We start from the raw sequence: 16,941 nt of genomic DNA, 5'->3' as shown, positions 1-16,941 counted from the left end.
TGCTAGGTGATGGTCGTATGGGCGTGCACCGAGGGGATTTTGGCTTGGTCCATCCCGGGAAACTGTAAAGTTGAATAATTTGTTGTTAGTTATATGCTCTCTATGTGTTGATAAAATTTGACTGTAAATCATGTTAGAAATCATGCTTAGGCTATGTGATAGAACTGTTGGGACCCACAGAGGTCGCGTACTTGTTGAATTGCCTGCTAAATGCTATATGTACTCAGTCTCAGCTTTTACTTGCATATTTTATCTCAGTCTCTGTTATTATTATTGATACATCATATCATTGTTTTTGGGGCTAATTTAATGATTATTAAGAGCCCGAGAGACTGGAGAGATTTATGACAGAGTGAGGCCGAGGGCCTGATTGTGAGATATTGATACTATAGCACGTGAGTTATCCGTGCAGCACGTGAGTTGGTCGTGCGGATCCTTATATTATACTATAGCACGTGAGTTAGCCGTGCAACACGTGAATTGGCCGTGCAGATCCAGACAGTTATATTATGGCACGTGAGTTGTCCGTGCAGCACGTGAGTTGCCCGTGCAGATTATAGCGCTTGGGCTGTAGGAGCCCCTCCAGAGTCTGTACACCCCCAGTGAGCGCGGGTACCCATTGAGAGTGAGTGATGAAGGCTGGGAGCCTAGGGAGTGATGAGGGTTGGGAGCCCAGTGAGTGATTGTTGTCCTAAGAGGTTGTACTTGGTTTCTATTTGTTGTTGCACTTAGTTGCTACATGTCATTGTTGTGAAATCTGTGAAAGATTTTGATATACGGATTACATGAACAGGAACTGTATAAAAATTGATTTGACATTAAACTGCCAGATTTGATATTATGTCTATTCTTTGCTAGAATTACTAGAAATGAACCATAATTGTATAGCTCGTTACTATCTTCTGTTCCTTATTTATTATTGTTACTTGCTGAGTTGGTTGTACTTATACTATACCCTGCACTTCATGTGTAGATCCAGGTGTTCCCGGACATAGCGGGTATTGATCCTTTCGCGCGATTGATTTTCAGGAGATTTCGAGATAGCTGTCGTGTTTCGCAGACCTTGTCTCTCCTTCTCTATCTCTTTGTTTACTGTATTTAGTTTCAGACTATTATAGACTATATTTTCCAGACTTGTATTCATATTAGATGCTCATGTACTCTGTGACACCAGATTTTGGGGAGTGGTTGTATTGTATTTAAATATTATATTTTCAACCTTAAAGAGAAATTTTGGTTTATTGAGATTTTCGTCTTGCCTAGTATCAAGATAGGTGCCATCATGACAGGTTGGGATTTTGGGTCTTGACAAGTTGGTATCAGAGCCTAGGTTACATAGGTCTCACGAGTCATGAGCAGGTTTAGTAGAGTCTTGCGAATTGGTACGGAGACGTCTGTACTTATCTTCAAGGGGTTGCAGAACCCTTAGAAAAATTTCACTTTCTTGTATTCTGTCGTGCGAATTTGTTGATTCTGGAAACTAAATTTCTGCTATTCTATTCTCTCATAGATGGTGAGGACACATACTACCGGATCGGACGGTCAGCCACCAGTTAGGGCCGCGGGAGGCCGGGGCCGTGGTAGAGGCCGGGGGGCCGAGGTAGAGGTCGAGGTGTAGCTCATACCACAGTTGGAATAGCACCCGTAGTACCACCAGTTGTTCCAGCTCAGGAGCAGATTCCAAATATAGTTGAGCCGACAGGATCAGCTCAGGCACCAGCTGTGCCCATTGAGATTGCAGGAATTCAGGAGACTTTGGCCCAGATATTGGCAGCCTGCACTGGTCTTGCTCAGGTGGTTTCGGCTCAGGCCGCACCTGCCACTTCTCAAGTTGGGGGAGGTACTCATACCCCTGTTGCCCGTACTCCAGATCAGGTAGTACATGGACTTCAGATACCGGGGGCACTACCAGTCCAGCCGGTTGCAGCTTCTCAGGCCCCGGTAGTTCCTGTTATGGCAGATGATGAGCAGAAGAGACTTGAGATGCTTCGACTGAGTCAGAGGATGCTCAGGATTTTCTGGATAGGTGTCAACGAATGCTTTGGACAGCGGGTATTCTGGAGACCAGTGGGGTCTCATTCACTACTTTTCAGTTTTCTGGGTCTGCACTCAGATGGTGGGAGACTTACGAGAGATGTAGGCCTGTTGGCGCAACACCCCTTAGTTGGCATCAGTTCTTCGTGGTCCTTTTGGAGAAGTTCGTACCTCAGTCCCGTAGAGAAGAGCTGCGCAGATAGTTTGAGCAGCTTTGCCAGGGTGATATGTCCGTGACGCGATACAAGATGAGATTTATTGAGTTGGCTCGTCACGTAGTCTGGTTGGTTCCCACTGATAGGGAAAGGATTAGGAGGTTCATTGATGGCCTCACATATCAGTTGCGGTAACTTATAACTAGCGAGAGATTATCTGGTGCTACTTTTGATTAGGTAGTGGACATTGCTCGATAGATAGAGATGGTTCATAGCCAGGAACGTGGAGAGAGAGAGGCTAAGAGGCCGCGTGGTCCGGGTGATTACAGCGGTGTTCCTTCAGGGGGTCAGTTTCACCGTGGTAGGGGTCGTTCTTACAGACCCGCTCAGATGGGTCATCTAGCTCATCGTGGTGCATCAGCTAGCCATGGTTTTTACAGTGCTCACTCAGGCCAGTCTTCATTCAGTGCACTACCAGTGCAGAGTTCTCATCATGCCTCATCCACACAGGCTTCTACAGGTCATTCCTCGGGTTATCAGGAGCAGCAATTCCATCAGAGGAGGGGTTGTTTCGAGTGCAGAGAATTTGGTCATTTCAAAAAGAGTGTCCTAGGCTGTTGAGTGGGGTTTCACAGCAGAGTTCTCGACCGACGCCACCAGCACCAGCAGTTACACCACCCGCCCTGCCATCTCGAGGTGGGGGTCAGGCAGCTAGGGGTCGCCCAAGAGGGGAGGCTGATCAGGAGGCGGCCAGGCTTGATTCTATGCTTTTCCTGCCAGGCCAGATGCTGTTGCCTCAGACGCAGTGATCACAGGTATTGTTTCAGTGTACCAAAGGGAGGCTTCTTTATTATTTGACCCTGGTTCCACTTATTCATATGTATCATCATATTTTGCTCATTATCTGGATATGCCCTGTGAGTCCTTAGTTTCACCTGTTTGTGTATCTACACCGGTGGGCGATATTATTACTGTGGATCGTGTGTATCGATCGAGTGTGGTAACTATTGGGGAACTGGAGACTAGAGTTGATCTCTTATTACTCGGTATGGTTGATTTCGATGTAATCCTGGGTATGGATTGGTTGTCTCCATGTCATTCTATTCTGGACTGTCATGCAAAAATTATGACGTTGACGATGCCGGGGTTGCCAAAGGTTGAATGGAGGGGTTCTCTAGATCTTGTTCCTAGTAGGGTAATTTCTTATTTGAAGGCTCAACGTATGGTTGGAAAGGGATACTTGTCATATTTGGCCTTTGCGAGAGATGTTGATGTAGATGCTCCTATTATTGATTCAGTACCGGTCGTGCGAGACTTTCCATATGTATTTCCTACAGACCTGTCGGGTATGCCACCCGACAGAGATATTGATTTCGGTATTGACTTGGTGCAGGGCACTCAGCCCATTTCTATTCCTCTGTATCGTATGGCACCAGCTGAGTTAAAAGAATTGAAAGAGCAACTTCAGGAACTCCTTGAAAAGGGGTTTATAAGACCTAGTGTGTCACCTTGGAATGCATCGGTTCTGTTTGTGAAAAAGAAAGATGGTACTATGCGGATGTGCATTGACTATAGGCAGTTGAACAAAGTGACGACCAAGAATAAATATCCTTCGCCGCGTATTGATAACTTATTTTACCAGCTTCAGGGAGCGAGGGTGTTCTCAAAAATTGATTTGAGATCTGGGTATCACCAGTTGAAAATTCAGAATTCGGATATTCTAAAGACGGCATTCAGAACTCGTTATGGCCACTACGAATTTCTTGTGATGTCTTTTGGGCTAACCAATGCCCCAACAACATTTATACATTTGATGAATAGTGTATTCCAGCCATATCTTGATTTATTTGTCGTTGTATTTATTGATGATATTCTGGTGTACTCACGTAGCCAGGAGGAGCATGCACAACACTTGGGGTATTGTATTACAGAGGCTGAGAGAGGAGAGACTTTATGCTAAATTCTCTAAATGTGAGTTCTGCCTTAGTTCGGTGGCATTCTTGGGACATATAGTGTCCAGTGAAGGAATTAAGGTGGATCCAAAGAAAATAGAGGCAGTTCAGAGTTGGCCCAGGCCATCTTCAGTTACTGAGATTCAGAGTTTTCTCGGCTTGGCCGGTTATTATCGTCGTTTTATGGAGAGATTCTTGTCTATTGCATCGCCAATGACTAAATTGACCCAGAAAGGTGCTCCGTTCAGGTGGTCGGATGAATGTGAAGAGAGCTTTGAAAAGCTCAAGACAGCTTTGACTACAGCTCTAGTATTGGTGTTGCCTACAGGTTTAGAGTCGTATATTGTGTATTGTGACATGTCGCATATTAGTACCGGCGTAGTGCTTATGCAAGACGGTAAGGTGATTGCCTTTGCGTCCAGACAGTTAAAGGTGCATGAGAAATATTATCCAGTCCACGATCTTGAGTTAGCAGCTATTGTTCATGCCTTGAAAATTTGGCGGCATTACTTGTATGGTGTCCAGTGTATGGTATATACCGATCATCGGAGTCTACAACATTTGTTTAAAGAGAAGGATATTAATTTGCGGCAGCGAAGGTAGTTAGAGTTGCTTAAGGATTATGATATCACTATTCTTTATCATCCCGGCAAGGCCAATGTAGTGGTCTATGCCTTGAGTTGTAAGGCGGAAAGTTTGGGCAGCTTAGCATACTTACCGGTAGAAGAGAGGCCTTTAGCCTTGGATGTTCAGGCCTTGGCCAATCAGTTTGTTAGATTGGATGTTTCGGAGCCGGATCGAGTTTTCGCTTGTGTGGTTTCCCAGTCTTCTCTGTATGATCGTATTAGAGAACTCCAGTATGATGATCCACATCTGTTTGTCCTTAAGGACACAGTTCAGCACAGTGATGCCAAGGAAGTCATTATTGGAGATGATGGTGTATTACGGATGCAGGGCAGGCTATGTGTACCTAATGTAGATGGTTTGCGTGAGCTGATTCTCCAGGAAGCTCACAGTTCACGGTACTCTATTCATCCAGGCGCCGTGAAGATGTATAAGGATTTGAGACAATACTATTGGTGGAGGCGAATGAAGAAAGATATAGTTGGGTTTGTATCTCGGTGTTTAAATTGTCAACAGGTAAAGTACGAGCACCAGAGACCGGGCGGATTGCTACAGAGACTTGAAATTCCGGTGTGGAAGTAGGAGAGTATTACCATGGACTTCGTAGTTGGACTCCCACGGACTTTGAGAAAGTTTGATGCTGTTTGGGTGATAGTAGATCGGTTGACCAAATCTACGCATTTTATTCCAGTCGGTACTAATTATTCTTCGGAGCGGTTGGCTGGGATTTATATTCGCGAGATTGTTTGCCTACACGGTGTACCGGTGTCCATTATTTCAGACCGGGGTACGCAGTTTACCTCACAATTTTGGAGGGCAGTGCAACGAGAATTTGGCACACAGGTTTAGTTGAGTACAACATTTCACCCTCAGACGGACGGACAGTCCGAGCGCACTATTCAGATATTGGAGGATATGCTGCGTGCTTGTGTCATTGATTTTGGAGGTTCTTGGGATCAATTTCTGCCACTCGCAGAGTTTGCTTACAATAATAGCTACCAGTCAAGCATTCAGATGGCTCCGTATAAAGCTTTATATAGGAGACGGTGTCGGTCTCCGGTGGGTTGGTTTGAGCCTGGTGAGGTTAGACTATTGGGTACTGACTTGGTTCTGGATTCTTTAGAGAAGGTCAAAGTAATTCAAGAACGGCTTCGCACGACACAGTCTAGACAGAAGAGTTATGCCGACAGGAAGGTTCGTGATGTTGTTCACATGGTTGGGGAGAAGGTTATGCTCAAGATTTCACCCATGAAGGGTGTGTTGAGGTTCGGAAAAAAGGGCAAGTTGAGCCCTCGGTATATTGGGCCTTTTGAGATACTTAAGAAAATTGGGGAGGTGGCTTATGAACCTGCTTTGCCACCTAGTCTATCAGGTGTTCATCCAGTCTTCCATGTATCCATGCTCCGAAAGTATGTCGAGGATCCGTCTCATATTCTGGATTTCAGTACAGTACAGCTGGACGGTAATTTGACTTATGATGTGGAGCCGGTGGCTATTTTAGACCGGCAGGTTCGAAAGCTGAGGTCAAAGAACATAGTATCAGTGAAGGTGCAGTGGACGGGCTAGCCAGTCGGAGAAGCTACTTGGGAGATTGAGCAGGAGATGCGGAACAAATATCCACACTTATTTCAGACTCCAGGTATTGTTCTAAACCCATTCGAGGACGAACGTTTGTTTAAGAGGGGGGAGAATGTAACGACCCGACCGGTCATTTTGAGTATTATAATCTCGTTCCCCCATTTACTGCCGGGTTAGTGGGTTCGGGTTCGGAAGGAACTAGGAGTGAAATGAGACACTTAGTCTCATAATTGCAAATTTAAGTTAGAAAAGTGGACCGGATATGGACCTATATATAAATGACCTCGGATTTGAATTTTGATGATTCCAATAGCTCTGTATGATAATTTTGGGCTTAGGAGCATGTCCAGAATATTATTTGGAGGTCCGTAGTGGAAGTAGGCTTGAAATGCCGAAAGTTGAATTTTTGGAAAGTTTGACCGGGGGGTTGAATTTTTTATATCGGGGTTGAAATCCAATTCTGAAAATTTGAGTACCTCTGTTATGTCATTTATGACTTGTGCGCAAAATTTGAGGTAAATCGGACGTGATTTGATAGGTTCCAGAGTCGTTTGTAGAAATTAGAAATTTCAAAGTTCATTAGGCTTGAATTGGGGAGTAATTCATGGTTTTAGCATTTTTTTGAGGTGATTTGAAGGTTCGACTAAGTCCGTATGATATTTTAGGATGGTTAACGGATCAAAAATTTGGACTTGAACAGCTGCTGGAATTTTCTGATATCTGATGATGTTTTCCTTCTACGCGATCGCGTGAATGCGTCTGCGATCGCGTAGGCTTATTTGGTCAGTGGGGGTTTTTGATCTACGCGATCGCATAGGGTTAATGTGAGGCAGTGCCATTTTGTGCTTCGCAATCGCGTGAAGCGGGACGCGATCGCGTAGCTCTGGGATTTTGTTACTCGCGAACGCGTGAAGAAGGTCGCGTTCGCGTAGAGTAAGTGGAGCGGAGTAGAAGTCACGCGTTTTGTGCTTCGCGATCGCGTAGGTTTGTGATGTTTTGCATCGCGATCTTGTGGACAAGTCCGCGATCGCGTAGATTAAAATCTGGGCGATGAAAAATTGTTCTTCGCGATCGCGTGGGAATGTTCGCGATCGCGTAGAGTAAATGTCTAGGCAGAGAGTTTAAGTTGGGAAGAGGCGATTTTCGAGAGTTTTTCAAGGAAAATAATGGGGTAAGTGTTCTTAACTTAATATTGGTTAAATTACCCGAATCCATGGTTGTTTTTATCATTTAATTGGTGAATTGAGTTGGAAAAGTTTAAAAACTCTCTTAGTTTAAATTGAAGATTTGAGGGTCGAGTTGGGGTCGGATTTTGATAAAATTGGTATGGTTAGACTCGTGGTTGAATGGGCTTCGGGATTTTGTAACTTTTGTCAAGTTCTGAGACGTGGGCCCCACATGTAATTTTTGAGCTAAAATTCGAATTTTATGGAAAATTAGCATTTTCTTATGGAATTAATTTCAATAAATTTTATTGACTAAAACGAATTATTTATGACTAAATTCGAGGCATTCAGAGGCCGATTTTCGAGGCAAAGGCATATCAGAGTAAAGAATTTCACGCTCTGAGGTAAGTAACAGTTTTAAATCTGGTCCTGAGGGTATGAAACCCCGTATTTTGGTATCATGTGATTATTTTAGAGGAGACGCATATGCTAGGTGATGGGCGTATGGGCGTGCACCGAGGGGATTTTGACTTGGTCCGTCCCGGGAAACTGTAAAGTTGAATAATTTGTTGTTAGCTATATGCTCTCTATGTGTTGATAAAATTTGACTGTAAATCATGTTAGAAATCATGCTTAGGCTATGTGATAGAACTGTTGGGACCCACAGAGGTCGCGTACTTGTTGAATTGCCTGCTAAATGCTATATGTACTCAGTCTCAGCTTTTACTTGCATATTTTATCTCAGTCTCTGTTATTATTATTGATACATCATATCATTGTTGTTTGGACTGATTTCATGATTATTAAGAACCCGAGATACTAGAGAGATTTATGACTGAGTGAGGCCAAGGGCCTGATTGTGAGATATTGATACTATAGCACGTGAGTTATCCGTGCAGCACGTGAGTTGGCCGTGCGGATCCTTATATTATACTATAGCACGTGAGTTGGCCGTGCAGCACGTGAGTTGGCCGTGCGGATCCAGATAGTTATATTATGGCACGTGAGTTGTCCGTGCAGTACATGAGTTGTCCGTGCAGATTATAGCGCTTGGGCTGTAAAAGCCCCTCCGAGGAGTCTGTACACCCTCAGTGAGCGCGAGTACCTATTGAAAGTGAGTGATGAGGGCTGGGAGCCCAGTGAGTGATTGTTGTCCTAAGAGGTTGTACTTGGTTTCTATTTGTTGTTGCACTTAGTTGCTACCTGTCATTGTTGTGAAATCTCTGAAAGATTTTGATATACGGATTACATGAACAGAAACTGTATAAAAATTGATTTGACATTAAACTGCCATATTTGATAGCATGTCTATTCTTTGTTGGAATTACTGAAAATGAACCATAACTGTGTAGCTCGTTACTATCTTCAGTTCCTTATTTATTATTGTTACTCGCTGAGTTGGTTATACTCATACTACACCATGCACTTCGTTTTCAGATCTAGGTGTTCCCGGACATAGCGGATGTTGATCATTTCACGTGATTGATTTTCAGGAGATTTCGAGGTAGCTGCCGTGTTCCGCAGACCCTGTCTCTCCTTCTCTATCTCTTTGTTTATTGTATTTGGTCTCAGACTATTATAGACTATATTTTCCAGACTTGTATTCATATTAGATGCTCATGTATTTAGTGACACCAGGTTTTGGGGAGTGGTTGTATTGTATTTAAATATTATATTTTCAACCTTAAAGAGAAGTTTTGGTTTATTAAGATTTTCGGATTGCCTAGTATCGAGATAGGCGTCATCATGACAGGTTGGGATTTTGGGTCGTAATAGTACCGCGTCAAATATTTTAGTTATATTGTATTTTATTATATGGGAGCACGACAAAATAGTATAAGAAATAGCTTGACAAAAGGTTGAAGCACAGTCTGACATAATATGGCGACTGTCAAGTTCAACCAAGATTTCACAATCAAGAATACCAAAATAAAGATGCATGGGGTTAACAATTACTTCTAAAAACACATATGATAAAATGCGTAGTCAATTTCAAAGATACAAGAAGACTGGTTTATTTGTCCGAATCTGACTCTAAGCCCACCCTTTTGCTAGCTTCTTTATTATGCTAGTTCAACTATTGCTTCTAATTGAAATATATAAACACCTGAAGTTCATAATTCAATAAAGATAGATAGAAGAGAGAATGTCACTTCAGAAAAAAATAACTCTTTGATCTATTGGTTGACTCTGTCTTTTTAACATCCTTGATCTTGATATCTTTCCAGGAGTAGAGAAGGAATGAAATAAGAAATCAACTATTTGGACGGAGATTGAGAAAGTCCTATACTCAATGTACTTCCATCTTAAAATATTGAAAGAAAGGTAGACAGCTTTGTCGAGTTTCAGAGGTGAGGCCATAAGAAAATATTATGAAAGAAAACTACAATCGCTATCACTCACAAGACCATCGTGATGTTCGACTTAACTCCCAAAGGTAATCCACTTGGATATGCGAGTAGCTCCAGATCCACTACTCGTCATATTTGATTTTATTTTAATTTTATAAAAAATAGAATTATTTTTCTTGTTGCTAATATGTGAATACAAAATTAACTACTACAAATACGTGAATACAAAATATAAATACAAATGCGTGAATATAAAATATAACTACTAATATAAATATGTGAATGTAAATTTCAACTACAAAATCTTTTTGCTCAAAGTCAAAGAAAAAGAACATAAAAACCCTAAATTTTGTAGTTGCTACTGAACAACAACATTTTGATGATGACAATTGGAATTGTAACTTCTTTTTTTGAAGTACTCGTGTGTACAATTCTAAACAGAAAAAGAATTATATAAAATCACATTATATATAGTTAAAAATCACAAAAGAATTATTAAAAAATAAAAAGTCCTAAACTGAGTTCAAAATGCACGTGTTTTACCTAACATATATTTATAAAGAATTAATTTTTCAAAACTGTATTAACAAAAAAACCCTAAATTTTATTAAATAGATATCCTTCCTAAACCTAAAAGGAGAAATCTAAATATAAATGAAATTAGAAAGCAAACGAAACCTAATGTGAATTGCAAGAATTTAATATTGTTACCTTCGTAAACCTAAAAGGAGATATTTTAACACTCCAAAATATATGAAATTTCCTATTTCATTAAAAAAAAAAAAAAAAAAACACAAAACCTAAAAGGTAACTACTCCTAAATAGTAGGAAATCAATTAAAATAACTATTGTCAAATATTAAGCAAATAACTTAAATTACTATTTTATCAAATGTGAACTCTATTGTTGAAGGGTAAAAAAGACGAACGACATTTCGCTAAAGGCCTTCTTGCTTTTAGTATAGTATAGTATTAGTATCTATGAACGTGCGTTGCAAGATAATAATGGCACGTGATGATTTAAACATTTATTTATATGAAGGAAAAATAAAATTTAATTAATGAGAGAAATTCTATGTATAATAATACAACAATCATCTAAATGCCGAATATTATTACAATAACACAATACATGAATTTAAAATAAAAGGACATCATTAAAACTTACATAAATAATCAATTTTGTTATGTTTATTACATAATTATATATTATAGTTTAAAAGTAATTAATGTGATGGTATCTTAACGAACACTTATTAATGGACAATATTTTTTTGTGTATGTTTCCTCCTAATGCGTTGGTTGCTCTGCCTTAACCATAACTCTTGTTGTCGATCTTGATATCCCTCTTGAAAGTGCAACCAATTTTCGACTAAAATATCCTCGAAATATTAATTGACTTTTATGACCTTAAATATTTATATAATTTAAGGATATAATTATAAATCACCTAAGGCTAGAATTCTTTTTCGATTTAAACTACATATACGCCGACCCTACAAAGTTGATTTTAGGTAAAATTCTTTTGAGACTTTATCGTTTTAGACTATTCCCTTTAATTAGACCTTAAGTTTTGGATCATATCAATTGTTATCACAACATACGAAGTATTGATCTTTTTTTCTTCTTTGTTACTGACTTTTTCTCAAGTAGTTTATGTTCGATAAAATTTTATTGTCTAAAAATGTCCTCGAAATATTATCAATTTTTATGACCTTAAATATTTGTATAATTTAAGGATATAATTGTAAATCACTTAACTCTAAAATTCTTTTCTGATTTAAACTACACATACGCCGACCCTACGAAGTTGATTTTGGTTAAAATTATTTTAATTGGACTTTATCCAACATACGAAGTATTAATATTTTTTGTTGTCATTTTCTTTTTTATTATTATTAACTTATTTCAGATTTTTCAAGTAATTTATGTTCGATAACATTTTATTCACTAAAATTAAAAAATAAACATGTAATTGTATCAAGATAAATAATTGAGAAAGATCAATGGAATGCTTTCTGCTTTCATGGGAAGAGAAGACATGAGGTTGACGGGTATCTTATAGCACATATCTTAACCTTTGTTTTTAATCTATCACTAAAAGAGATTCAAGCATAATAATAGAAAATAACCAAATCAAGTTTCAGCCTTTCAAATTTATGAAAACACATGGATAATTCAGACCTATATTGACAATTACTGGAACAAGTTGTAATGGAGCGAAACTGCTTGACTAGATACAAGATCGAAAGTTGATACAAGATATTTTGTGTATCGCACGAATTTGTCAAATTACTAACATGTAGTTCAAAAATAAAGTTGAAATAGTAACATATTGGAGAATACTGGAAATCCACCCAAAAAAAAAAGATATTGTAATGAAAATCTACTGGAATGACAGAAGATTGATAAATCCCTAATCCTTTTCTATTTTGATTTTTTTATGAATTATTGAATGAGTATCTTCTTTGTCTCTGCAATCTCTTGTCTTCTTGATTCTTTTGTCCAACTTTATCACGTCTTCCTCAGTTTCAGGGCCAACAATAATTCCAATTTCATGCATCTCTTCAGCAATTAAGTCCCTTTTAACTCCATTGCCTTGTGGTCTTTTATCAATTTTCACCAGAAAAGTAAATTCTTTATTTTCACTCAAGATCATCTTCTGGTAAAATATCTAGTCTTCTTTCTGTAGCATTAAAAGGAATATATTAGCTGAAATATTATTTTGCTGAAAGGAAGCACAATAGTATTCAAATAGCCGTCAAGTTATACATTAAGTATACTAATAATAAATATAAAGTGAAAGATAAAATAACCTTACATCACAACCTAACAAATATCTTGCAGCATCAAAAAGTGTAATATTGCTATGTCGATCGCCATCAAACACATCGATTTTTAGACGATATCTACAAAATAATGCATAACTAAATTAATAACTTATTTAATATCAAGAGATATAAAGGAAGTGAATGAGTATCCATATTACCTTTCTTCGTGATCAACGTTTTCTGACATACAACTGCTACAATTCACAATTTTGTTTTTAATATTGACTTTCTTATAGCATTTCTTGCAAGAAGAATACCACGGCTCATCTTTGTCTACAAGCGTTGTTATTCGTGCATTAAATCTACGATATGAATCCTACAAATAACAATTATTTAATTTTGCTTAACACGTTCAAAAGGAGTATAATCACTCTAAAGTATTTGACAAAACTTACCTTCATAGTTGCAGATGAACCATTTATGATATCTTTGATCTTCACTTCTCTAGCTTCTCTAATTAGCTTAGATGGCATTAAAGTAATATCTTTATTTTGCGCTTTCATACCATCATGCCTGTAAATATGGAATTTAATGGATTATCAAATATTTCTTGCCATCTTAAGAAGTAACATTTTGGGGCAACAAATAATGTCATATCTTACCAATTTTGCATCTCTTTTGCTCTTTGAAATGTCGGGTGGATCAACACACTACTAATATGAATCGTAGATATACAAAAATCCCCTACTCACAAAAGACAAATAAAGCTTAGTATAAATTTAATTGATAAAGAATTTATTGTGCTTATAAAAACTTCATATATAATACCTTGAAAAATCGACCCTTTCACATCACAAAATGCTACGACGGGTTTCTCATCTATCAATTGTAGTGGAATTTCACCATCTTTTTCAGCTAGCTCACCCCACATGGTTACAATTTTACGATTATGCCTAAAATTTACAATTGAAATATGTATTAGTTGTGCAAGAAATAAGTAAATATTTTATCTGTTATAGTTACTTAATATAAATATTAAATAGCTTAACTAATTTTTACTTACGTTTCATATGTAACTATTATTTCAAGCCTCTTTTTTTCTTCCACCATTGATGGTCCCTTTGCTTTTATCGGTATGCAAATTACGTATGTGAAAAGTATAAAGAGAAATCACACGTAAGTTACAAAGTAACTATTAAAGGAATTAATGTGAAATACTTAAATATATTAAAATAAAAGTATCCAATGTATTATCATAAGATAGTGAGAAGAAAATTACCAAATAATGTTCTGATGGTGGATTTTGTTGCCTCTTCTAAAGATAGAAAATTATTCGAAAGTTTTGTGGTCGAAAAGTGGTTGGTGCATTCCGTAACTGTAGTATAATTGGTAAAAGATATTTTCAACTCCTTGTGCACAGATAAATAGGCAAAATTCACGCGACCATTTATAATGTAATAGCTTTTGTTCTGTTGAAATAAAATTTTTCAATCTTCAACATTTTTATTGAACAGTACTGCCTGGATCTGTGTCCCCTATAAATTAATATAAAAATAATTTTAGATTAATCAAAAATAATACAAATAAATAATAAATTGTATCAAAATAAATATGCAAAAGAAGCCTACCTCTTCGTCAACAAATGTTAAATGCCAACGCAAACCCTCTCCTTTGTCGTTCTTATATTTTATTATTGGTTCTTTTCGAATAACCAATACCTTAATTACCCATTCAACATCATAAAGTTTAAGGTTATTTATTGGGACACATTATTTTTCCAAATCCGATTCCATTACACTGTGTGAAATACCTGCAATATATAAGTAAAAGCTGCAAAATATTATGTAATAGCTGGAAATTAATATTTGTAACGGTCCGACCGGTCGTTTAAAGTATTTCAGCCCCATTCCCCCATTTACTGCTCAATTTGTGCTTTATAATTATTGTATGACTTGCCGGGGTAATTGGTTCGGGTCCGGTGAGGTTTTGGAATGAATTGGAATACTTAGTTACCAAGGTTTAAAGTTTAAGTTAAAATAGTGACCGGATATCGACTTGTGTGTAAATGACCCCTGAATAGAATTTTGATGATTCCAACAGCTCCATATGGTGATTTTGGACTTAGGAGCGTGTCCGAAAAATTATTTAAAAGTTCGTAGTTGAATTTGGCTTGAAATAGCTAAAATCGAAAGTTAAGTTTGGAAGTTTGATCGGGGAGTTGACTTTTTGATATCGGGGTCGCAATCCGATTCTGAAAATTTGAATAGCTTCGTTATGTAATTTATGACTTGTATGCAAAATTTGAGGTCAATCGGACTTGATTTGATACGTTTCGGCATCGATCGTAGAGTTGGAATTTCCTTAATTTTAATAGGCTTGAATTGAAGTGCGATTTCTGTTTTTTGATGTTGTTTGATGTGATTCGAGGGCTCGACTAAGTTCGTATCGTGTTATAGGACTTGTTGGTTCATTCAGACAGGGTCCCGAGTGGCTCGGACGTGTTTCGGGATGAGTTTTGAGCGAGTCGGGGCATTTCGACACTCTAACGATATTATGGGACAGTTGAAGTGCGAAGGGCACATTTTTTAGTGCATAAGTGCGGCCGCAAACTCCCAAAGTACTGTTGTCACGACCCCAAATTTCTTCCGTAGGATATCGTGATGGCACCTAGTCTCTAAGACTAGGTAAGCCTATCAATGCGGAATAATAATAAATATCTGAAATAAATAAACTACAATTCAAACAATTTCAACTCCCAAAATTCGGTAGAAATAAGTCACAAACTTCTAAGAATTTATTCTTTATGTCTCTGTACATCAGAGTCTAAAGCAAATAAGGAAGACAACATAGTAAGATAGAAGGGGACTCCGGAGTCTGCGGACGCTGGTAGATATACCTCGAAGTCTCCTCGTATAGCTAGTTTACTGATGCGTGGTCTGATAAGATGTACCTGGATCTGCATAAAAAGATGTGCAGAAGCGTAGTATGAGTACACCACAGCGGTACCCAGTAAGTGTCAAGCCTAACCTCGGTAGAGTAGTGACGAGGTCAGGTCAGGCCCTACTAGAATAATAAAAGACAGGGCATGGTAAAATGTTTAAACAATATTATAAGATAAAATGATAATGAAAATGAATCAAGTAGTATGTCACATTTAATTACATCAAATAATGGCAAATAAATACCTCGCAGAAACAAAACAGAATTCTTTTCAACTTTAATAAAATCACAATAATAATCAAAGGCAACTGCAGCCATAAATCAATATCAACAAGGGCACTCTCGAGGTACCACCTCGTAGTCCCAAATCATAAACAAATTCACAATATTTCATTTCCTTATCTCACCGCGGGAGCCTTCATAATTTATTTTAAAGAAAATATTTTTTTTCGAAATAGCATCCCGCGTTTTAGCCATCCTTATCACACCGCATGACTTCTAGTAGTTCCCCCTACTAGCCACGCGTATCAAGCCACCCTTATCTCACCGCATGCGTTTCAATACCCAGACCTTATACCACCGCATGCGTATCAATATCACAATATATCACAATTTGCACCTCAAGTGCTCAAATAATTTAACTTGCCAAAATAATTCAACAACAATATTTTTCCACAATAAAGAGCTCACGGCTCATGTCAAAATAATTCAACAATAATATTTTTCCACAATAAAGAGCTCACTGCTCCATCACAATGAGTACGAATATCTTACAAAAATATTCAGGAGTAAACAATTCAGGAAAATAATATTTCAAAATCTTTAATACGTTGCTTCAATATCAAGTTTAAAAATGTCAAATACTTCATATTAATAATATTTAATTTAAAGAAAATCAACCTTCAAATAATGCACAAAATAAAAGAAACCAAGTTCCAACTAAACAGATAAAACAATTAGCATAAAAAGGTCAATCAAATTTAAAATATAAACATTAAATCAATAATAAAAAATATAACAAAATAAAATAATTTAATTAATGCGCAACAGCGATCTACACAATTTAAAACATAATCTTTAACCCGTGTACACACTCGTCACCTCGTGCACACGACTTTCAACACATTTCAATAATCACATCAATACCAATCCTAGGGGAAATTTCCCCCACACAAGGTTAGACAAGTCACTTACCTCGACTTGCTCCAATTTAACCAAGTATTATGCTTTTTTCTCGATTTTTCCGACTCCGATCGACTCGTATCTAGTCATAATTAATTTGATACAGTCAACAAAAATTATAGTAATCAATTTCATAAGAAAATATTATATTTTTCAATAAAATCCGAAATTAGCTCAAAATTTGCTTGT

The 16,941-nt window shown here is 37.8% G+C and overlaps 1 protein-coding gene across 1 annotated transcript; it reads right to left on the bottom strand.

The window, feature by feature from the left end:
* Positions 1–12,533: 12,533 nt before the first annotated feature.
* Positions 12,534–13,561, bottom strand: LOC142169708 (replication protein A 70 kDa DNA-binding subunit B-like). The gene is made up of 6 exons (XM_075231610.1): positions 13,459–13,561; positions 13,293–13,374; positions 13,086–13,203; positions 12,849–13,006; positions 12,681–12,768; positions 12,534–12,587 (listed from the first exon to the last, which is right to left on the bottom strand). The coding sequence occupies exons 1-6, from the start codon at positions 13,559–13,561 to the stop codon at positions 12,534–12,536; spliced, it is 603 nt and encodes a 200-aa protein (XP_075087711.1).
* Between the last annotated feature and the right edge of the window lie 3,380 nt (positions 13,562–16,941).

This window comes from Nicotiana tabacum, chromosome 15 (assembly GCF_000715075.1).
Source record: "Nicotiana tabacum cultivar K326 chromosome 15, ASM71507v2, whole genome shotgun sequence".
Taxonomy (NCBI): Eukaryota; Viridiplantae; Streptophyta; class Magnoliopsida; order Solanales; family Solanaceae; genus Nicotiana; species Nicotiana tabacum.
Note: the sequence above shows the minus strand (reverse complement) of the source record. Positions and strands in the feature narration are given on the sequence as shown.

What these genes read in the sequence shown, in the direction of transcription:
- LOC142169708 (XM_075231610.1), bottom strand. Translation starts at nt 13,561, where the DNA reads ATGTGGGGTGAGCTAGCTGAAAAAGATGGTGAAATTCCACTACAATTG. An exon ending in GCAAAAGAGATGCAAAATTG is followed by an intron (nt 13,204 to 13,292) that starts GTAAGATATGAC and finishes CCATATTTACAG; the next exon opens with GCATGATGGTATGAAAGCGC. An exon ending in GATATTTGTTAGGTTGTGAT is followed by an intron (nt 12,588 to 12,680) that starts GTAAGGTTATTT and finishes GCTTCCTTTCAG; the next exon opens with CAAAATAATATTTCAGCTAA.